The sequence below is a fragment of the Rhinoraja longicauda genome, chromosome 3 (genome assembly GCF_053455715.1).
Source record: "Rhinoraja longicauda isolate Sanriku21f chromosome 3, sRhiLon1.1, whole genome shotgun sequence".
NCBI classification, from domain to species: Eukaryota; Metazoa; Chordata; class Chondrichthyes; order Rajiformes; family Arhynchobatidae; genus Rhinoraja; species Rhinoraja longicauda.
The window spans coordinates 86494454-86518841 of record NC_135955.1 but is presented as its reverse complement, the minus strand read 5'-3'; the positions used below and the strand labels follow the sequence as shown (position 1 = coordinate 86518841).

Below are 24388 nucleotides of genomic sequence, written 5' to 3'. Positions count from 1 at the left end.
GCCTGTCCTCGTGCTGTACTGTTCATTGTTCTATTTTCTCCAACAATTTTGCTGTTGTACATGTTATTGAAGTTAACCGATTTGCTTTATTGTTTTTCTTCTGTTTCATTGTTAAATTTTATTATATTGATCAAATTACTTGGTCCAAGTGAGGTTGTAGATCATCCGTTCTATCTGGTAATAGTAAATCTACATAATACTATTGAATTACAAATATTAAAACCATGAATGCTAGAAATACTCAACAAGCCTGTGTATTGAAGCCTTGCCCTGAGTGTGCCGAGGAACAGTGTATTTAATGATATCGAATGGTATAGTTCCTTGTTTATTTTCCCTTTGGGCATTGGGAATAGCTGAATTGATGCATCTTAATCTAGTGAATATTGACTCATTGGAAGATGATTATAAGGAATATTTTGCCGAAGATCTCTTGTTTTAAATTATTTCATTCCCCACTCCTGCATAATTTGAAAATCTAGTTGTTGAATTGTTCAGTCAAAAGTTTCAAAGTGGAACTGCTGACCAGCAGCCCTTTTGGTTTATGTTTATTATTGTCATGTGACTATCTTTGTTTTGCATGCTATCCAATCAAATCAGATAATCTTGTCATGTACATATCAGATAATACTACATGTAAATATAATCACAGTGGTGTCATCTGCAAACTTTTCGATTGTGTTAGAGCAGAATTTGGCCACACAGTCGTAAATGTATTGGGAGTACAGTAGGGGACTGAACGCATCCTAGAGGGGCACCCATGTTGAGTTATTTTGGAGGCGGTGTTGTCAACTATTCTCTTGTGGTCTGTGGGTCAGAAAGTCGGGCATCCAGTGGCAGAGGGGGTTGCTGACTCCTAGGTCCAGGAGTTTGGAGATGTGTTTGGATGAGATTATGGTGTTGAGGGCAGACCTTTTGTCCAGAACATTATGGATTTCCATATGTGTTTATTGAAATGGGGAAATATGTAATGTCCCAAAGTTCTGTTACAGTGGTGATTGGCTCTGGTGAAATAAGTTAGAAATATTTAAGTAAGAAATAAAATGGTAACAGATAATTAAAGGCTCCTAATTGTCTTTTGAGTAAACCAGCATGTCCTACACGTTTCGTCGGCTCCACTGCAAAATCTCCTCAAGGTATGCCTACACTGAAGTTCTCCTCTTTCCGATGAGAGTTCTGCAAAATCCTCTCTCACTGCTCCCCCTCTGATTCCTCCTGCTCTCCAGCTCTACGACCACGTTCTAAACCCAGACTCGCACACTTTGCACTTCCTTATCTCTGTGTCTCTGTCTCCCTAACTCTCAGTCTGAAGAAGGGGCTCGACCCAAAACGTTACCCATTCCTTCTATCCAGAGATGCTGCCTGTCCCGCTGAGTTACTCCAGCATTTAGTGCCTCTCCCATGAGGTTGGCAATGTCATTCAAATCAATGGGGTTATTCATGGTCCTGCAAGAACTGTGTCCAGCTGCGGCTCCTGAATGGACGTGTGGCGGAGTTGGAAAGGCAGCTGGAAGACCTCGGGGCCATCCGGAAATGCGAGTGTTTCCTGGACAGGACCTACTGCGAGGCTGTCACGCCAAGGGTCCAGGTCGAGCGAAGGTCGGAGACCGTTTCAGGGGGGAGCAAACGTGGACGACAGGAGACCCCGGTGGCTGTGCCTATTGCAAACAGGTACACCCTCTTGGGAATTGTTGGGGCAGAAGACGCTTCCAGTCCGAGCGACGGACGTGTTGGCAGATCTAACCCAGGCAAGGAGACTCGACCAGGGAGACCGAAGTCAGGAAGAGCCATAGTAGTGGGTGACTCCATTGTCCGAGGTACGGACAGTAGATTCTGTGGCGGCAGGCGAGACTCGAGGATGGTCTGTTGCCTCCCTGGTGCCAGGGTTCAAGACATCACGGGGCGGCTTCAGAACATCCTAGCGAGGGAAGGCGATCAACCGGAAGTAGTTGTGCATGTGGGCACGAGCGACATCGGGAGGAAGAGGAAGGAGATACTGCGACGTGAGTTTAGAGAGTTAGGAAGAAGACTGAGAAGTAGGACGTCGAAGGTGGTTGTTTCTGGACTGCTACCTGTACCTCGTGCTAGTGAGGGCAGGAATAGAGAGATCGGGGATATGAATGTATGGTTGAGGGGCTGGTGCAGGGAGCAGGGATTTAGATTTCTAGACTACTGGGATCTCTTCTGGGGTGGGGGTGACCTGTACAAAAGGGACGGGTTCCCGCCTCAGAAGGCAGTGGAGGCCAATTCTCTGAATGCTAGATAGAGCTCTTAAGGATAGCGGAGTCAGAGGATATGGGGAGAAGGCAGGAACGGGGTACTGATTGAGAATGATCAGCCATGATCACATTGAATGGCGGTGCTGGCTCGAAGGGCCGAATGGCCTCCTCCTGCACCTATTGTCTATGGTGTTCATACACAGGCTGCTGTCAGAACATTTAATCTTCTACTTTGCTGTTGGACTCCTCCCAAAAATACTGTGAACACCAGCACTTTGATTGTTTTAAACCAACCAGGTCTGGTGTATGTGTAATACCCTCATTGATTTGAATGGCATTGGTAACCTTGTGTTCATCCATTTTATAGCGTATTTAAATGTCACTAATTTTGGAGATGCCAACTACTATTATAACTTTATGGTATTTATAACAATAGGCGGGTTATGGATTCTTGACTGCAATTTCTCCATTGGGCCCAACTTGTCTAAGGTGCCTTTTGCAGTAGCCCCATTTGCCTGTGTTGGCCCATATCCTTCTGAACATTTCCTATCCACATCCCCATGTACCTAAGCCAGTGCAACAATGCGGTATGAAGTTAGAGAGGGTATGTGGTATGAAGTTAGAGAGAGAAAAGATTCACAAGGAAGTTATCTGGATTGAAAGGGATAAGTTATCAGGAGAAATGTGTAGGAAGGAACTGCAGATGCTGGTTTACACCGATATTCCCTCTCTATCCCTCCCGTACCCAAGTCGCACTAGCTTCTCGTTTTCTCCCAACAAACAGCTAACAATGGCCTATTTCCTTATCATTGTTACTTTTTTACATATATTTCATTCATTGTTCTTTATCTCTCTGCATCATCGTCTATATTTGTATAAATTGTGTATGCAAGCAAAGAAACTCACTGTGCCTAGTCACACGTGACAATAAAGTATTCCTATTCCGACATCTCTCGTTTGTAGGAGAGATGTTGGACAATTACATCCCTAACCAATTTGAAGAAGGGTCTCGACCAGAAACGTCACCCATTCCTTTTCTCCAGAGATGCTACCTGACCCGCTGAGTTACTCCAGGTTTTTGTCTATCTTCAGTTATCAGGAGAGATCGGATAGGTTCTTTCAAATCTCCCTGGAGTGTAGAGGTTGAGAAGTGACATGATAGAGGTATATAAAATTATGAGAAATGTCGATATCATAAAAGGTCAGTTTCAGGTCATAAAAGGTCAGGAAAAGCTATCTAAAACTGGAGGTCATTGGTTTGGAGGTGAGAGGGAAGAGATTTAAAAGGGATCAGAGAGGTAAATGCTTTGTAACAAAAACTAGTTGGAATCTGGAATGAACTACCATACGAGGTGGAAGAGGCAGGAACTGTAACTGCATTTAAGAGGAATCTTGACAGTGCCTATATTGTTGTAATGGGCATATTTTAATGTAATTAGGCTATCTTTTAATTAAAAGATGAAGTGTAAAAGTTGTACTGAAACAGTGTATAATTTCACACGGAAATGTACTTTTATATTTAAATAACTAGTATTTAACCTCGTAATGGATTAATATTGAAGATAGGCTTTTAATGTTCGGTCTAACGTAAGAATAACAAGGATTATATAATTGAAGAATTTATATTTCTTAAATGGCAAATTGGGAACTTAGTAAATATTGTCAAAATGAAAAAGTCAAAATGAAATAACCTCGTAATGGATTAATATTGAAGATAGGCTTTTAATGTTCGGTCTAACGTAAGAATAACAAGGATTATATAATTGAAGAATTTATATTTCTTAAATGGCAAATTGGGAACTTAGTAAATATTGTCAAAATGAAAAAGTCTTTGCAAACGATTCCATCCAGAAAGGTAGAATTACGTGGATTTCTCTGTAGAGTATTGAGATAGACTTCAGAAAACTAATTATGTTTTGAGTATATTGTTTAAATGGCTGCCTTTTATACGGATCTGCATTAGATGTCTTACAAAGGTCGAGTGAACTTAAGTTTTTTTCTATTTTCATATCTAACATTTAACTTTGTAATGGGTTAATATGAAAATCAAACTTCTTATGATCTCAATCTATTCTGGATCTCCATTGTTACCTGATCTTAACTCAAAGGGCATTGAGCTCAATACTCAATGCACCTTATTACGAGGCAGTGGAAATAATAACTCATCTGTTCAGTGTCGGCTATACGTAGATCAACAAAATTGCAAATGTCAGATGACCATCGATGAAGGAATAGGGGAGGGGATGACATTTTAGTGTCAATTGCTTCTTGCAGAACAAAGCAAAGTGGGTGTTGGGTGAATCCTTCAATGATTGAGCAGCCCAAGGTCTCTGATTCCCTTGCAACTGTAACCCAGAGTGAAACGCCCTTTTGTGCAAGGAAGAAGAAATAGAAAAAGGGCTAACATGACAATCAATCATGAATATGGGTCACCATTTTCCACTCTTTCTTTGAGAAAGAAGTACAGAAAATTGAATTTTTAGGTTTTTCACCTATTAAGATTTACTCTCCATTTCTTTCATAGTTGTGCGGAGAAAATTGTGCTAAAGGTTTGAATGTGATATATTCAATTTTGTTCTTTATTTGCTTGAGAAAACACATGACTACCAAGAATAACACTTGGTTATTATCATATAGTGCACAAAGTAAAGTGAAAATTATATAGCCTAAACATACTAGTTGGGTACTCAAATCTAATTATAAATGTTGCAAACTGTGGTTTGAGGTGCAGCTCTTATTGATATAATTCTAAATTTTTCTTTGACATTGTTCATATAGATTTAATTTTTTGTATGACGTTTATGGTTTGGTTGGGAGATAGGAAGACAATGAGAAACCAAAAGAGTATTGTTTTCCTTTTGGCGCAAGTTCGAAATTCTAGACCTGTATGAAAGGCTTGAACGTCAGTTACTGTGACCAATTATTGGAGCATTTTGCTTGATAATTTTGAGAAGAGTTGAGTGGTTTCAGGCCAACTGTTGATAAACTATTTGGTCTTTTGCAGCTCAAGCATTTAAGACAATGATGAGTCCAACTGGTCCAAGCCCTAACCCTAATATTCCATCAGAATATTGTTCCACTGTTCCACCTCTTCAACAAGCTCAGGCATCTGGCACCCTCAACTCCCCTCCCCCCACTGTCATGGTACCTGTTTCGGTACTAAAACACCCAAGAAACGAAAGCACAGGTATTTGTTAATTTGTTTTGGTTTTATTAGATTTTACTTTGTCTAGAAAACAGATATATGAAAATTTGTGTTCTATGAAAAGAAATTCAGGTTTTACTTTCACTGCCATTGGCATCATCATCATTGAGTTCTCTATAAAAAATATTTAGTTTGCTTTGGTGGAAGGGTAATATTTTATTCTCACAGCAATTTGGTACTGAAGTGTAGAATATTTGTTTTACTGTCGGCTTAATTGTTTCCACAGTCCACTTAACACAGTCACATTCAGAGTAAGTGAATCCCTGAACTAGTAAGTTTTTCATCTCTGACCTTTTGTCTTCATCAGTGCACATGTGTAAGTTTTTAATACGTACATTGTTCTCATGCCCGTGAGGTTGCATATTGAGCCGGTTGAATGGGATATCATTGAAATTTTTGAAGTCAGGACAAAATGAAAGAAAATTGATTCTCTTCATCTGATATTTGAATCCAGGTGCGAAAGGATAGTTTGCTATCCAATTGCAGCCATCAGTTCTCATGTTTAATGATGGGAAAATCAATGGATATCAGAATCTTCAGGGAAAGATAGTGTGGTGTATCTGGTCAGTGTCTTAAGGCACGGTACCACAAAGCTGAATGTGAATTGTACAAATATTCCTACACGATACCGTCAATCGTAAAAATTGAATTCTAGACATAAGTAGTTTATCCAATGAATGCCAAAGTGGTTTTTGATGTTCCATAAAAATTTTTTTAAATCGGGCACATTTCCTCTCCCAGTTTCTCCCTTCCTAATGAACCTGCCCAGAATGTTTTTTACTCTTCAAATTGCAAATCCTCTCTATCCTGTTCACCAAGAACTGACGTGAAAGTTAGGAGAAGAAAATGTAAGAACTGTTAACATTTTTGATTCCAATTAGATTTTCGGTGGCACAGCGGTAGAGTTGCCGCCTTACAGCGCTTATAATGCCAGAGACCCTAGTTCCATCCTGACTGTGGGACCTGTCTGTAGGGAGTTTGTAGGTTCTCCCTGTGACCGCTTGGGTTTTCTACAAGATCTTTGGTTTCCTCCCACTCTCCAAAAACGTACAGGTTTGTAGGTTAATTGGTTTGGTATAAATGGTTTTTTAAAAATCCCCTAGTGAGTGTAGGATAGTGCTAATGTGCGAGGATCGCTGGTCAGTGTGGACTCGATGGGTCGAAGGGCCTGTTTCCACGCTGTATCTCTAAACTAAGCTAAACCAAACTACCGTTGCTCCTCAACTTACAACGGGGTTACGTTCCAATAAACCCATCGTAAACCGAAAATATCGTAAGTCGAAAACGCATTTAATACACGTGATCACTTGACCAGGAGCTCGCTGCCGTTGCCCAGCATTTGCAAAATTGTAAAGTCGAAAAATCGGAAGTCAAAACATTGTAAGTTGAGGTGCATCTATAGATTTCTTGTGTTGTGACTTAATAAAACAATGGTTAGTTCACAAAATTGGTGCACTGGAAAATTTGTGCATCAGAACTCCATCTTTTAAAGATGAAGTTATTGTTTGGAATTACCTCGAGTCAAATTTGAACATTAAAATATAAAAGCAGAATAAATACATTGCACTCAGACTAAATGGCTGTTTTTTTTTTAGAGTATTACAAGTTTCCTACATTCTCTGAGGATAATTTACACACAAGCCTTTGGAAGTTCTGGTAAGGCTTGTGAAATACCTCCAATTTCACCAGACCAAGATATCTTGAAGAAATACATTCAGCTATAATATTAGAAATTAAAAGAGTATGTTTTAATCCACCAATGTGATTCCCCCCACTTTTCTCTCATCAGCCATCCAGTGCACCGAGTTAAAACGCCAATGACAACTGCTCAAGGGCTTTAGACTGACATGCATTAGGGACGAGGTTAAGTAAGACCCGATGGCCATAAAAGTGACTGATCCCATTTACCTCAGCTGGCTGTGAAACTTGCTGCAAGATATTGTTGCATAAAGACAAATATTTAACTTACTGTCATGGTCATGCATTGCAGAAATACCCCCTTTTGCTCACTGAGTCCATGCCAACCATCATCAAGCATCCATCTAATCTTTACTAATCTTGCGCTTCTTCTGTTTTATTTCTCCCTTGCTGCTATTTACTCCCCACAGATTCTACCACCCATCTACAAATTTACAGTGGCCAAATAAAATACCAGCCTGCATATTTTTTGGAAGTGGTATAAACTAGAGAACAGAATGGAAATCCACTTAGTTATAAGGAGAACATGCAAACTTCACACAGACTGCCCCAGAAGTCAGGATTGACATTGTGTTGTGAGGCAGCAGCCCTGCCACAATACTTCATTTTATTGCCAACGTGTTAGTTTTTAATGTACTTTTACTGGTATTATTTGCTCCTGAAGGTATTTTCTTTGTTAATTTATTGATTAATTCATTTTGGATTAATTTAAAGGTAACAGTACTCCAGTACAGTGTCCAGATGAGGCAGAATGTTGCCAGGTTGTTTAGATACAGAACTGTCATCCAGTTCTGTATCTAAACAACATTCTGCCTCATCTAAACTGTAATCCAGTTCTGAGCCTACTGCAAGAACTTCGAGATTTATTCGATAGTCGTCATCTGTTATGAACTTCTGCTGATTTTCTTTCCCCCCCCAGAGTGCATCCCAAACCTAAAGACTTTTGACTTTTCCTGGTTCCTTTTCAGTTATTTCAGTAAGGACCATATATCAAGCCTGGAAATTTTGCGTTTATTCTGCTTCACCCCTTTAACCACATTTGGGGAACTTTAATATCTGCTTAGATGAAGGTCCCAGTGAACTGAATTAAAAGATTGTTATTTTAAATTGTTTACTTTAGTGCAGTAGGCTCACTGTTTTGAGATATGATCCTCCATTGTGTTGTTATGCAAAAAAAATGATAATAAACTGTACAAATAGATGTTGGAGTGATGGTTCAAATCTTTTTTTAAAAACCCTAGAGGTTTTAAAGAGGGATCTTGATGCAGGTTTTGTTGGCCTGATGCAACTCACAAATACCTGGTGCATCTGCATATCTTGCTGTTATTATGCTCAGGGTGATCATCGGCGGTCACTCGAAGCGAGTATGACTGTCCTTTCCGGGTGATATATACATGAATGAAGTAGCCTGCCCACCACAGATGACTGCCTAATTAGTCTTTATGCTTGTATCAGTCTGAAGAAGGATCTCAACCTTAGACGACACCTATCCATGCTCTCCAGAGATGTTGCCTGACACGCTGAGTTACTCCAGCACTCTCTTTTGTAAACCGGCATCTGCCATTACTTGGGCCTGCATCTTGATGCTGTTGATGTTGGCCTGTGAATTTTGTAGAGATAGTATTTGTAGTACCTCTCCAGTGCCTTGAGATACCTACTATGAGTAATCCATTGTGTAGGAAAATAACTGCAGATGCTGGTATAAATCGAAGGTATCACAAAATGTTGGAGTAACTCGGCGGGTCAGGCAGCATCTCAGGAGAGAAGGAATGGGTGACGTTTTGGGTCGAGACCCTTCTTCAGACTGATGTCAGGGGAGTGGGCGGGACAAAGATAGGATGTAGTTGGAGATAGGAAGACAGTGGGAGAACTGGGAAGGGGGAGGGGAAACGAGAGGGACAGAGGAGCTATCTAAAGTTAGAGAAATCAACGTTCATACCGCTGGGGTGTAAGCTGCCCAAGCGAAATATGAGATGCTGTTCCTCCAATTTGCGGTGGGCCTCACTATGACAATGGAGAGGCCCATGACAGAAAGGTCAGACTGGGAGGGGGAGTTGACGTGCTGAGCCACCGGGAGATCAGGTTGGTTAAGGCGCACTGAGCGAAGGTGTTGAGCAAAACGATCGGCGAGCCTGCGAGGGCTCGCCGATGTAGAGAAGTTGTCACCTGGAACGGCGGATACAATAGATGAGGTTGGAGGAGGTGCAGGTGAACCCCTGCCTCACCTGGAAAGACTGTTTGGGTCCTTGGATGGAGTCGAGGGGGAAGGTAAAGGGACAGGTGTTGCATCTCCTGTGGTTGCAGGGGAAAGTACCTGGGGTTTGGGTGGGAAGGGAAGAGTGGACCAGGGAGTTTCGGAGGGAACGGTAATCCATTTCTCAGAAGCATACAGGATGGCAGGAATCATACTGTATAGTGGATCAAGAACTTTTGTACTATGTATGTCTTCATCTTGAGACATACATTGTTATTCAAATTACCAAAAGTTGTTTCCGGACCACTAAAGGTGGTGGTGGATTTTATCATCAATGTTTGCCCCTTTTTCCCAAGATATAGAATTTAACCTATGTATATTCCAGGGGTATGAACCTTCAAAAGAGCAAGTAAACAGAGAATAGGCTCCTTGGAAAAGTGGAGGGTGGCTCTATTTAAGAAGGGCTGAAAATGAAAGCATGGGAACCATAGACCACTGAGCCTGACATAGAAAACATAGAAAATAGGCGCAGGAAACATAGAAACATAGAAAATATGTGCAGGAGTAGGCCATTCGGCCCTTCGAGCCTGCACCACCATTCAATATGATCATGGCTGATCATCCAGCTCAGTAACCTGTACCTGCCTTCTCTCCATACCCCCTGATCCCTTCAGCCACAAGGGCCACATCTAACTCCCTCTTAAATATAGCCAATGAACTGGCCTCAACTACCTTCTGTGACAGAGAATTCCACAGACTCGCCACTCTCTGTGTGAAGAAATGCTTTCTCATCTCGGTCCTAAAAGACTTGCCCTTTATCCTTAAGCTGTGACCCCTGGTTCTGGACTTCCCCAACATCGGGAACAATCTTCCCGCATCTAGCCTCTCCAACCCCTTAAGAATTTTATATGTTTCTATAAGATCCCCCCTCAGTCTTCTAAATTCCAGCGAGTATAAGCCTAGTCCATCCAGTCTTTCTTCATATGAAAGTCCTGCCATCCCAGGGATCAATCTGGTGAACCTTCTCTGTACTCCCTCTAAGGCTAGAGGTACATAGGAAATCCTACAAATCTGAGTTTTTTGAAGATGTAACTAAAAGGATTCAGGGCACAGCTGTAGATGTTGTTTATATGGACTTCAGGGCATTTGATAAAGTTCTGCGTGGTTGTTTTTCTAACTGGAGGCCTGTGATTAGTGGTGTATCTCTGGGTTTGGTGCTGGGCCCATTGGTGTTTGTGGTATATATCAACGATTTGGATGACAATGTAGAAAACATGATTAGTAAGTTTGCAGATGACAATAAAGTTGATGGTATTGTACATAGTGAAGATGTTATTAAAAAATTACAGCACAATCTTGATCAGTTTGGGCAAGTTGGCAGAGGAATGATGGAGTTGAAAACTGATAAGTGCAAGGTGTTGCATTTTGGAAAGTCAAACTAGGGCAGATCCTTCAGTGAATGGTAGGGCCCTGGAGAGTGAGTAGCTGAGGGATCTAGGAGTGCTGGAACATAGATCCTTGAAAGTGGCAGATAGGGTGGTCAAGAAGGCTTTCAGTACATTGGCCTTCATCAGTCAAGGTATTGAGTATAGAAGCTGGGATGTTGTGTTAAAGTTGTACAAGACAGGTGAGGCCATATTTAGAGTATTTTGTCAGTTTTGGTCACCTTGCTACAGGAAGGGTGTTGTTAAGGTGGAAAGACTGCAGAGATGATTTGAGGACGTTACCAGAACGTGGAGAGGGGCTGGGCAGACTTGGACTTTATTATGGAGCACAGGAGGCCGAGGGGTAATCTTATAGAGGTGTACCAGATCATGAGGGGAATAGATAGGGTGAATGCACAGTATCTTTTACCTACGGTAGAGGAATCAAGAACCATAAGTCACAGGTTTAAGGTGAGATGGGAAAGATTTAATGGGAACAATAGGCAATTTTTTCCACTCAGGATGGTGGGTAAAAGAATGAGCTGCCAGAGGAGATGGTTGAGGCAGCTATTATTGTATTAGCATTTAATACAAATCACTTGGACAGGTACATGGATAGGAAAGGTTCAGGGGGATATGGGCCAAATGCAGACAAATGCAACTAGCGTTGACGTGGCATCTTGGTTGGCATGGACGTGTTAGGCCTAAAGGTCTATTTCCCTGCTGTATGACTCTAAAAGAGAGAGGAAAATAAATCTGCTGGAAAATGCATTAGGTAACATGCTATCCTCATCCAGGAAATCATTTAAGAAGTCTGTTGTGCACTAATTGACTGTTTCTCTGGTTTAGCTTATAATTATTTGATTAATCAAGTGTTTTTGCATTTTGAGGGACACAAGGTTATGTATTAGTATATAGTAAGCTGTTGCCATTGAAGGATACATTCACATATACAGTGAGACTATTATAGTTTTATGTATTTTGGAACTTGAATGTTTTTATTGCATGTGTAGGAAGGAACTGCAGATGCTGGTTTAAACCAAAGATAGTCACAAGATGCTGGAGTAACTCAGCGGGTCAGACAGCATCTCTGAAGAAAGGGATTAGTGACGTTTCGGGTCAGAAGATCTTAAGTGATAAGAGCAGAATTAGCCATACAGCCCTTCAAGGCTACTCTGCCATTCAATCATGGCTAATCTATCTCTCCCTCCTAACCCCATTCTCCTGCCTCCTCCCCATAATCTCTGACGCCCGTCAGTCTGAGGAAGGGTCTCATCCTGAAACGTCAACTATTCTTTTTCTCCAGAGATGCTGTCTGACCCGCTGAGTTACTTCAGCTTTTTGTGTCCATCTTCTATTTTTATTGCATTGCATTTATGGATTATATGCATTAATATTTTAAAGTGGTATGGTTGTATCAGATGGAAATGTATTTAGATATGGATGGTTTAAATTTAAAACAATTATAGAATTAGTAGTGTTTGCAGTTAAGAAATAGGCCATTAGGCCCAACTAGTTCGTGCTCCTATTCGTAGAAAAGTCAATGCTTTTCCCATCATTTTTTACCAATTAGTAAAGTAACTAATTTTTCCTCCATTTGCACATTTCCTTTTTTAGCTAGTCCCTCTGATGGTGAGCTCATATTCTTTCTGCACTTGGTAAAGTAATTCATGTTGACTTCCTATATATTTTTTATGTGACTATATATTGATGTTCTCTGGTTTTCCTCTTGGGGGAAACATCCTCCATTCTGTGAGCCCTTTCAAAATGTAAAGCCCTTTTTCAACAAGCAACAGGAACAGTTAAACCCTTCCTTGTAGTATAACTGGAATTTGGGCATAATACAAATAATTTGCAATGGTTTTTCATTATGTTAACCTGTAATCCAAATGTGGCTTATTAAACCAAGTCTCAAACAATGAAACCATGGTTACAAAAATAGTCTGAGGAAGGGACTGACCCAAAATGTTGCCCGTCCGAAAACGTCATCTCTTCAGAGATGCTGCCTGATCCGCTGAGTTATTTCAGCACTTTGTGCCTTTTTTTTTGTAAATCAATATCCGCAGTTCTTAGTTTCGACAATATAACTATTGTCCCTTAACTGGCAGTGTACTGAAAGAACATTATGTATAATCAAATGTTTAAGGTGTGCACACAAGCTATTTTTGAATGTTTGCAATGCTTGGCCTGTTAACTGTTATTGGGTATTTGGTTTGAGGTCACGCTGTGCTGTAGACTAGTCATTCCATCACTCGATACCCACACTTTCACATAGGGTGTTAGGTGTATGGTACGAGCTGCCAGAGTAGGTACTTGAGGCAGATATTATAGCAACATTTAAAATACATCTGGACTGGTACATGGCTGGAAAAGGCTGAAGCGACTAGGCTTGTATACACTGGAATTTAGAAGGATGAGAGGGGATCTAATCGAAACATATAAAATTATTAAGGGGTTGGACACGTTAGAGGCAGGAAACATGTTCCCAATGTTGGGGGAGTCCAGAACCAGGGGCCACAGTTTAAGAATAAGGGATAGGCCATTTAGAACGGAGATGAGGAAAAACGTTTTCAGTCAGAGAGTTGTAAATCTGTGGAACTCTCTGCCTCAGAAGGCAGTGGAGGTCAGTTCTCTGAATGCATTCAAGAGAGAGCTAGATAGAGCTCTTAAGGATAGCGGAGTCAGGGGGTATGGGGAGAAGGCAGGGACGGGGTACTGATTGAGAATGATCAGCCATGATCACATTGAATGGTGGTGCTGGCTCAAAGGGCCGAATGGCCTACTCCTGCACCTATTGTAAAAATTAAAGGCTCGGGAATAAAGGAATATGGACAAATATGGGCAGTTGGAAACTAGTACAAATGGGGCATCTTGGACGGCACGGGAAAGTTGGGCTGAAGGGCCTGTTAATGCTAAGATATTCTTTTATATTAAAATCAGTTTAAATTATGATTTAAAATAAATAAAATAGGGGCAATAAAGTAATGATTCACAGATTTATTTGAAATTCTGTGTAATTTGTATGAATTTTAAGATTTTTCTTCAACAGGCACCTGTCCCAAAGAGCACAGAAGGGTTTGGTTTGCAGATGGTATTCTGCCAAATGGAGAAGTGGCAGACTCAACAACAATGACAGGAAGTTCACCAGTTGGCATAGGCCGAGGAATACCAGAAGAAGTGTGTAACATCACTCAAGAAACAAAAATGGTATAAGTTAATGCCAAGTTAGCTTCTCCTTAAACAGCAAATCTACATATTGACAATATTTTATTCATTTAGATTAAAATAAATTTACATATGCATCTGGAGGATTTTCTAATACAAAGACCTGAATTGCTTAAGCTCAATGTCTTTTCTTCCCTCCAATTTACAGCCTTCAAATAGTACAGGAGATAAAGTACTTTCTGATCTTACAAGTCAAGTTGATGCCGTGAAGACTGATTCAGCTATCACAACAGGTCCGGCAAGCGTTCAAGATATCAAGACTGACATTTCTCGAACAGACTACAGAGCACTGGCTGCTGTTGGGAAGTCTGTTCCAAAGATTACAAGTCTCATTCCGGATGATGAGCATGGTCTACCTCCCATTGTTGTAACAACAGGAGAGCAAGAAGGTAATTCTTGATAGATACAAGGAACTGTGGATGCTGGTTTACGAAAAAAGACACATGGATAGGTGATGTTTTGCGATGGGGCCCTTCGGACTAATTGTGGGAGGTGGGGAGAAAGCTGCATGAGAGGAGAGTTTAGTTTAGAAATACATTGCGGAAACAGGCCTTTCGGCCTACCGAGTCCCAGCTATCCCAGCACGTTAATGTTATCCTACACACACTAGGGACAATTTACACTCGTACCAAGCCAATTACCCTACATCTTTGGAGTGTGAGAGGAAACCGGAGATCCAGCAGAAAACCCAAGCAGGTCACGGGGAGAACGAACAAACTCTGTACAGACAGCACCAGTAGTTAGTCAGAATCGCACCAGGGTCTCTGGCACTGCAAGGCAGCAACTCTACTGCTGCACCACTGTGCCACCCATCATGTGGAGTGACAGGTAGATACAATTGAATGCTTTTAAAAAAATAGATAAATGATTGGGCAAAGGCTAGAGATGATAAGGTACCCGTCTAGCTGAGGCACAGGGAAGAGTGGGGGGGGGGGGTGGGGGGAGGAAGGAGGGTTTATTTGTCGGTTACTTACGTAAAATTGCAAAGTTCAGTTAGGTTTTAAGCTACCGAAGTTGAATATGAGGTGCTTTCCTCCAGTTTGTGTGTGGCCTTACTTTGGCAGTGGAAGAGGCCCAGAACAGAAAGGTCAGTATAGAAATGGGAAGGGAGTTAAATGGTTCGCAGTTGGGAGATCCAGCAGGCCTCACTAGACTGAAACGCAAGACCTCAACTCCTTTTTCTCATTAACACAATTGTTTTTATGCAATTTTATGAAACACAAGTTTTCTTAAGAACACAACAATCATGTTAGAGCTGATCCACCGATGCTGCTTTTCACTTAAATTATAATGGTCATTTGATTTTTTTTTTTTAAATGATCACATTGGGTATGTGACATGTTGAGTGAAACTGGCAGATTTTCCTTTATCTATTAATTGTATTATGGCTCTGTAGATAGAACTCTCATGTTTATGGATTAAAGGTTTGGAAGGGAGGTCACTTTATCAGGAATTTAAGAGCATAATCTGGAACTGTTGTGTTTTATTGACTTGCACCATGGTCAAGATGTGTCGGTAATGTCTTATTTTGTTTCTGGCTTTATTAAAGATGAAGATGGTATTCTAGATTAATAAAATGGACAACGTGTTTGCTGTTCACAATAATCTTTTGCTTTATTCTGTTTTTACTTTATCTGGCGGCTCAGTAGTGGTGGAGGAGCATCCAACTCAGACCCAGGCAATGATGCTGCTAAAGGATGGGGAGCCAAATCCCCTGACCTTTGTGCTGAATGCCAATCTTATCGTTAATGTGAAACTTGTAAATTGTGAGTAGATCCACCAATTAATTATGCCTTTCTGAGATTATGAGATTAATTTATTTTTAATCCTAATATTGAACTGTCACCAAAAATTAGCCAGAAGTTAATTTTTTTAATTTGCATTTTCATGCATGTGTTAATCTGAATTAGACGATTAGTTCACACAGATGGGGTTGTTTAAAGTATCCTGTACGTTTACCACAAAGCAATGTACTTGGGTAATTAACTCTTTCAAGCAACCGAGTTAAAGTGGCTGGTGTTCTGGGGGTCAGTTTTACAATAACAATTCAAGTGTTAATTCTGTGTGAACACCATTTTAAACGTACATCTTCCTGCATAGTTGTTCAGTTTTCCAGAGTTTCAGGTCAGTGACCTCTTCTTGGAAGAGGCGGCACGGTGGCGCAGCGGTAGAGCTGCTGCCTTACAGTGCCAGAGACCCGGGTTCAATCCTGAGTACGGGTGCTGTCTGTATGACGTTTGTATGTTCTCCCCGTGACCTGTAGGTTTTGTCCGGATGCCCTGGTTTCCTCCCACACTTCAGGTTTGTAGGTTAATTGGCTTTGGTAAAATTGTAAATTGTCCCTTGTGTGTGTAGGATAGTGTTAGTGTGCGGGGATCGCTTGTCGTTGCGAACTCGGTGGCCCAAAGGGCCTGTTTCCACGCTGTATCTGTTATCTAAACTAAAATTGGAAAGATTGGCATGAAATGTTTATTCTATTTATCAATTACAAATGTTGCTAGATATTTTTTGTCTTTACTTCTGTTTAGAAGATCTATCTTTTAACTGTTATGCCACTGCCCCAGGTTTGGATCCCATTTACAGTGCCCTCCATAATGTTTGGGACAAAGACCCATCATTTATTTATTTGCCTCTGTACTCCACACTTTGAGATTTGTGTTAGAAAAAAATATCATATGGTTAAAGTGCACATTGTCAAATTTTAATAAAGGCCATTTTTATACATTTTGGTTTCACCATGTAGAAATTACAGCAGTGTTTATACATAGTCCCCCATTTCAGGGCACCATAATGTTTGGGACACAGCAGTGTCATGTAAATGAAAGTAGTCATGTTTAGTATTTTGTTGCATATCCTTTGCATGCAATGACTGTTTGAAGTCCTCTATTCATGGGCATCACCAGTTGCTTGGTGTCTTCTCTGGTGATGCTCTGCCAGGCCTGTATTACATCCATCTTTAGCCTATGCTTGTTTTGGGGGCTCATACCCTTCAGTTTTCTCTTCAGCATGAAGTCTTCTGCAGACAATGGTCATTGACAAATCCACACCTGACTCCTGAAGAGTATTTCTGACCAGTCGGAAAGGTGTTTGGGGATTTTTGTTCATTATGGAGAGAATTTTTCTCTCATCAGCTGTGGAGATCTTCCTTGGCTTCCCAGTCCCTTTGCAAATAGTAAGCTCAGCAGTGCTCTCTTTCTTCTTAATGATGTTCCAAACAGTTGATTTTGGTAAGCCTAAGGTTTGGCTGATGTCTCTAACAGTTTTATTCTTGTTTCTCAGTTTCATAATGGCTCCTTTGACTTTCATTGACACAACTTTGGTCCTCATGTTGCTAAACAGCAATAAAAGTTTCCAAAGCTGATAGAAAGACTGGAGGAAAGACTAGGCGCTGAGAGCTCTCTTATACCGGCATTAAGGAGGCAATTAAACAGACCTGAGCAATTACAAACACCTGTGAAGCAATGTGTCCCAAACATTATGGTGCCCTGAAATGGGGGGACTATGTATAAATAAATAACTGATTGAGAATGATCAGCCATGATCACATTGAATGGCAGTGCTGGCTCGAAGGGCCAAATGGCCTACTCCTGCACCTATTGTCTATTGTCTATAAATAAACACAGCTGTAATTTCTACATGGCGAAACCAAAATTTATAAAAATGGTCTTTATTAATATTTGACAATGCGCACTTTAACCACATGTTAAATGGGCGGCACGGTAGCGCAGCGGTAGAGTTGCTGCTTTACAGCGAATGCAGCGCTGGAGACTCAGGTTCGATCCTGACTACGGGTGCTGCACTGTAAGGAGTTTGTACTTTCTCCCCGTGACCTGCGTGGGTTTTCTCCGAGATCTTTGGTTTCCTCCCACACTCCAAAGACGTACAGGTATGTAGGTTAATTGGCTGGGTAAATGTAAAAATTGTCCCTAGTGGGTGTAGGATAGTGTTAATGTACGGGGATCGCTGGGCGGCACGGACTTGGAGGGCCGAAAAGGCCTGTTTCCGGCTGTATATATATGATATGATATGATATGTGATTTTTTTCTATTACAAATCTCAAATTGTGGAGTACAGAGGCAAATAAATAAATAATGGGTCTTACAGTACCCATTTTGGAGGGCACTGTAATTAATCCAACATTGACTCTCTGTGCATCTCTCACCATGATTTCAAGTGTCCGTTGAGGCAAATGTAGCTATTTATATATACTTAGAAACTCCAGTTGTACATCCTCTGCATTCCCCATTGGAAATAAAGATCACTGACTGGGAGGCACGGTGGCGTAGCGGTGGAGTTACTGCCTTACAGCGCTCGATACCTGGGTTCGATCCTGACTACCGGTGTTTGTCTGTTCTGCGTTTGTACATTCTTCCCATGACCTGCATGAGTTTTCTCCAAGATCTGCTGTTTCCTCCCACACTCCAAAGACGTACACGTTTGTAGGTTAATTGGCTTGGTGTAAATGTAAAATTGTCCCTAATGTGTGTAGGGAAGTGTTAATGAGCAGGCATCGCTGGTCAGTGTGGACTCGGTGGCCAAAGGGCCTGTTTCCGCGCTGTATCACTAAACTAAACTAAACTGCTTTCAATTTCTGCTTACCTTGTCCATCTTTATTTCCTTGGATCAATGGTAATTGTTGGTCAGAATGTCTGTTCATTCATCAATTAGACTTTCTTATCTGTGATTTTATTGACAATTGATAATTTGATTTAATCTTGATTCGCCAATGAGAACATTGACAATGAAATTAATAAAAAAGATGGGGTGATAATGATCTTTTTCTTCCAGCCTTAAGCACAGCGGGTCACGTGACCTAATTCCAAGTTATCCTTCTGTCAAATGTTTCCATTGAAAGTTCTTATCCTATTCTGTGATGAAGAATTAAACTCGGATTAGACTGCCCTCAAACCACCTCCCACTAAATCACAAACCTCTCTCCCTACATAATCTTGTTCATCCACTTTTTTATCATTCTGTCAAGGGATCCAGATACCATGAGCACGATCAGCATTTATTTTCTACTTTTTCCCTCTGTCCTGTGCTTTCAGGAATCTACAGTCAATCCAAGTTCTTTCCCACCCCCAATGTTCCACAATAAAATTGCATCTTATTTGTTTTAAGTATCCCTTGCCTGGTTTGTTCTATCCTCTCCTGATTATCTCTGCCTGAATGTTCGCCTTGACTGTTCTGATTTTTACCTGTGGGGGGAAATGTGAACTGTAGAATGCTGTAGTACATACCATGACATTTGAGTTGTAGTTTCCTCCAGTTAAACATAGAGAAAAACAAACATTTGAATTTGATGCTGTCTGACTTTATTATGCCGTAATAATTCTCCAGATGCCAATATATTTTTCAAAAATGCAATGAAAGCCAACTTCCTTTTTAAACTTGGCAATTCCTCGTGCTTTTCATTCATGACACTCTCAATAATTTCATCTCTATAGCTTCAGATCTTTCATTCAACAGTACTAGCATTAATCCCAATAGGCCCCTTGTTTCTTCCAGATTTTCAGACTGCACTTGACATTTTACTTGTACTTCTTTCTGTTATCCATTTGGTGGTTCTGAGGGGTTTTATGGCTGGCAATGTTTTAATGCAGCTGATTTTTGAAAGGGCGTTAGTGCTGCTAAAGTTGTATTTTCAAAAAATGATCAGAAGTTTAACTGAGATTTAGGTAATACATTTTGTTTCCATCTTTATTTCTGTGATGTATGCAGATGCTGCAAATAAATGTTGGTGCTTTGTATCTAACGGATTACATGGTGTTGGCCAGGCAGAAGTTGTTATTTTGTTGTCGTGTTCATCTGAAGAAAATGTAATTCACAAAGATATCCTGAACTTTTTTCTCACACTGTATCAAGATGCATCTAAAGGTAGGTTCAAAGCCTCATTATTTAAATAATCAAGGTGCAACTTTCATATCCTGAATGGTTGTTGCTTGTAATCTCTTGAATGAAATGTTGCTTTGTAAATTATAATATATATTCAACTCAAACAGCAAATTATATTACCGAGCTTCTGAATAAATAATTAAGTGTGCAGGAGTGAATGTGGGTCTTAAAAAAATATTTCAGTGATATTTCAGAAATAAATAATTCTAATCTGTTTCAAAATTGTGGTTTGGTATTATTTGATGAACTGATGTGATTCAAATATTTAGTAACTAAATATTGCTAATCTTTGAATCCTTAAAAATACTGGTAATTGTTCTCTCTTGTTTTAAACAGGAAAATCCATTGGCCATTTGGGGATATTTTCCTTCACAGAAAGCTTTCTAGGTAGTAAAGATCATGGAGGTTTTCTGTTTGTTATGCCTACTTTTCAGATGCTAGCAAATTTACTGATTCCAAGTAGTCCATTTTTGTTTGGAATCCTTATTCAGAAACTGGAAGTACCTTGGGCAAAAGTGTTTCCCATTCGACTCATGCTAAGATTGGGAGCAGAATACAATGGTGAGTTTTTAACCTGTGTGGCAATCTATTTGATGTAATGACCGATGAATGATTTATATTATTTCTTTGGCTAACTCCACTAGATTGTACATAATCTTTGTTGATTTATGAGTCGGAAGGATGTTGAAATGTAATTAATTCATGGGGAAATAAAATTATGAGGTATTTAGGAATAATGAAGAGAATTATATCTGGTTGGATCATTAAAGATTAGCAAAACTGTGCCAAGTGTTGTCCCTCTTTCAATGTATCATTAGAAAATAGTTATAATGCCAACAATTAGAAAATACAAAAATTTCATTAATTAAAAATAGGGGTATAGGAGAACACACAGAACACATGATCTAGAGAGAGTAATGTCAGTTTTGCGTCCAGTATTAGAAGGCAGCATAAAGTGAAAGGATAATTAAATATCTTCAAATGGTGTGAGTGGGAGTTTTTAAGGACCAAGAAGATGATGGACATTTAGAAAGCACATTCCATGGGTGCCATTTATTAAGGTTTCAGCATTGTATTTGTTATGCTACTGAAGAAGTTCATCAACAAGGGAAGAAGGCACTGGAATAGGAGAGAATCTTCTGCAAAAGTAGAGTTTGGGACTGTGTGGATCCACATAATTGAACAAGTGGTCATCGTGGTATTACCACAGGTATGAATGAACATAACGCTATGGATTATTTAGGAATGAGAGCAGGTATTGAGGGGACGTTGGTCTGGGACGCCAGAACCAACTGTTGTGCCTTCCCGAGGTGTCGTGGGCAAAACTCAACAAAACACCAATGAAGGGAGGTGCCCACTTGATAACCCCAATGATATACTTGCATCTGCACAATTAGGTTTTTTTTAAGAGAATTAATATGTAGGTAACTGCTTTTTTTTCACATATGGAGTTATTTATTGTAAATTAGTGTATTACTTTGGTTAGATAATACTTTGGTTTTGGGCTTGGTTTTCTTAGTTGAGAGCTTATTCTGGAGTTATAGCACAAATACTTTGTGTTTTAATTGTAACTTAACATCCTATCCCACAAAGATATATTGGTTATCTGAATATGAAAATCTCCATGGAAAGTTTTATAGTATTTTACCATGAAATATGTAACCGTGATGTCTCATTTGATCTCTATGCAATGATTCGATTACCTTTAATCTAATTAGGTTGCTACAGGATTGTGGTTTGCATTTAAATCTTTTCTTCTAATTTCAAATACTTGCCCGAAATGGCAGGGAAGCTCTTTAGTTGCTATTTTCAATTCATTCATACCAATGTGACAGCCACCAAAATAGCTATTAATTGCTATGTATTTTCATTGACAGTTTATCCGTGTCCTTTAATGAGTGTTCGATTCCGTAAAGCACTCTTTGGAGAAACGGGTCATACCATCATGAATTTGCTAGCAGTAAGTATTTATGAGTTCATATTCTATTTCTAGCAATTTTGTCCTCCTATGTGCTTGTCATACATAAACATTCAAAAATGAATGCAGGTTCATTCCTGATTCTGGTATCAACAAATTCTGATTATAACATTAAGCAAATTCAGCGCAAGTGAATGCAATAAACATTATTTACTAAGATGCTACAAATATTTGTAAGTTTTGTACAAAGAATGTGAAGAGAAATAAGAGCTTTAATTTAAACGTTGATAACATGGCAGTTATCTACTTAAAGTAGATAAGTCATCCGGACCAGATGAAATGCATCCCAAGATTTTGAGGGAATATAGGAGGAAATTAGAGTACTGACCATAATCGGCACATTGGATACTGAGGTAGCACTAGAGGACTGGAGAGTGATTAAAGTTACTCATGTGTTCAAAAGACAAAGTAAGGATAAGACCAGGAAATTAAATTAGTTTAATCTCGGTGGTGGAAAATCTTTCAGAAGCATTGATCTGGGTCAGGATTAATAGACACCTGGAAGAAAATTGATTAATTGAGATGAACTAGTACAGATTTGAGAACTAATGGTGTTTAACCAATTTATTGGAACTTTGTGTTGAGGTGATGGAGTTGATGAGGGGAACTCAATCGAGGTGGTGTACTCAGACATCTAAAAGACTTGATGAGGTTGCGCATAAGGGGCTTGTTAGCAAAATTGAAGCATGTGGCATAAAAGGAATATTAATGGCATGCATACCGAGTTGGCTTGATAACAAATAACACAGGTTGTAATGAATTTTGGGTTGGAGAAAGGTGAATACTGATTTTCTCTGTTTGAACCATGACTTTAAAAATATATATTTAAATGGCTTAACCTTGGAAAACAAGCTACAATTTGTAAATATGCAGATGGCAGGAAACCTGGCAGTATTTTGAACAGCATAGTCATATTTAGCAGCAGGATATAAGCAGGTGGAAAGAATGGACAGAAATGTGACCATGAAATTGAATGCAGGGAAAAGTGAGGTGATGCAATTTGATAGAAAGAATGAGAAGAGTGATTAAAGAATAAAGGGGTACAAAATGCTAGAGTAACTCAGCGGGTCAGGCAGATTCCCTGGAGAACATGGATCGGTGATGTTTTGGGCTGAGACCCTTCTTCAGACTCATTTTGTGCATTAACCAACATCTGCAGTTCTTTGTTTCTACAATAAAGAATAAAGGATACTCTTCAAAAAGCTGTGCAGCAGTGCAGATTTGATCGATATAGATGTATTTCAGTTAAAGTTAGGGGAATTGTTCTACAAAAGCCATTACTTTTTTTTGTTATCTATATTCACGACCTACACCTGGCATGCAAACCATAATTTGTAAATTTGCAGGTGACCCATACGTGAGGGTCTAGGTGCTTAAAGTGTAAGGGCAAGTTTAGAAAACATTGAGCAGACAATTAGTCATAGTCATATAGCGTGGATACTGGCCTTTCGGCCCAACTCGTCTATGCTGACCAAGCTCATTCCATCTGCCTGGAATAGTCCATATCCCTCTAAACCTTTCCTATTCATGTACATGTCCAAATGAGTTTCAAATGTTGTTATTACACCTACCTTAACTACTTTCTTTGACAGCTCCTATCCGCCACCCTCTGTGTGAAACGGTTGTCCTTCAGGTTCCTATTAAATCATTACCTCTCACCATAAACCTGTTCTTGATTCCCCAGTAGTGGAGAAAAAGAGAGTGCATTCACCCTATCTATTGTCAATCATAATCTGCATACCTCTATTAGGGTCACCCTCAGCCTTCTGCACTCAAAGGAATAAAGTCCTAGACTGCCCAACCTCTCCTTCCAGGTCTGGCCCTCGAGTCCTGACCACATCCTCATAAATATGGAACTTTCCCTGCAGTTTATTTCAGCGTATTGGCATATTTCAGACAGAAGGGTGACCAAAACTGAACAATATACCCCAAATGCAGTCTCGTTAACATCTTGTACAAGACACAAGATAGCATCCCTACTTCTACTCAGTTTCCTGAATGATGAAGGCTCGTGTGCCAAAGGCTGCCTTTAATAATAATAATAATAATAATAATAATAATAATAATAATAATAATAATATAATAATAATAATATAATAATAACAATATAATAATAATAATAACAATAATAATAATAATAATAATATTCATTTATTGTCGTTGCAACAAGTGCAACGGAATTAAAAAATAGCAATCCTGACGGTGCGTAAAAAACATATATGCAATAAATGCAAAACAAATAAATACCAATATATTAAATACAAAAGTTTTAACAGTGTGACCTATTGCAGAAAGTAGTGTTCAGTTCTCGTATGGCCCTGGGGTAAAAACTGTTCTTGAGTCTGTTTGTTCGGGATTTGATCGACCTGAAACGTCGACCAGAGGGCAGAAGAACAAACAGACGGTGGCCGGGGTGGGATGGGTCTTTTATTATTTTTCCTGCTCTACTGCGGCAGCGTAGGCTGAACAGGTGCTCCAGGGAGGGCAGTGAGCAGCCGATGATCTTCTGGGCCGTCGTGATGACCCTCTGAAGGGCCTTCCTGTCCTTTTCTG

The 24388-nt window shown here is 39.9% G+C and overlaps 1 protein-coding gene across 3 annotated transcripts in view; it reads left to right on the top strand.

Annotated features, from left to right (window-relative positions):
• Positions 1–24388, top strand: part of LOC144592148 (zinc finger FYVE domain-containing protein 16-like) — a 57008-nt gene that overhangs the window by 16264 nt on the left and 16356 nt on the right. Inside the window, exons 6-12 of one of the 3 annotated variants that reach the window (XM_078396569.1) lie at positions 5221–5403; positions 13787–13944; positions 14111–14351; positions 15612–15728; positions 19684–19839; positions 20194–20418; positions 21735–21817. In XM_078396569.1, the coding sequence (XP_078252695.1) occupies positions 5221–5403; positions 13787–13944; positions 14111–14351; positions 15612–15728; positions 19684–19839; positions 20194–20418; positions 21735–21817 (1163 nt within the window). Of the gene's footprint in view, positions 1–5220; positions 5404–13786; positions 13945–14110; positions 14352–15608; positions 15729–19683; positions 19840–20193; positions 20419–21734; positions 21818–24388 lie in introns of all 3 variants that reach the window. The other 2 variants (XM_078396568.1, XM_078396570.1) reach the window with 2 other exon arrangements.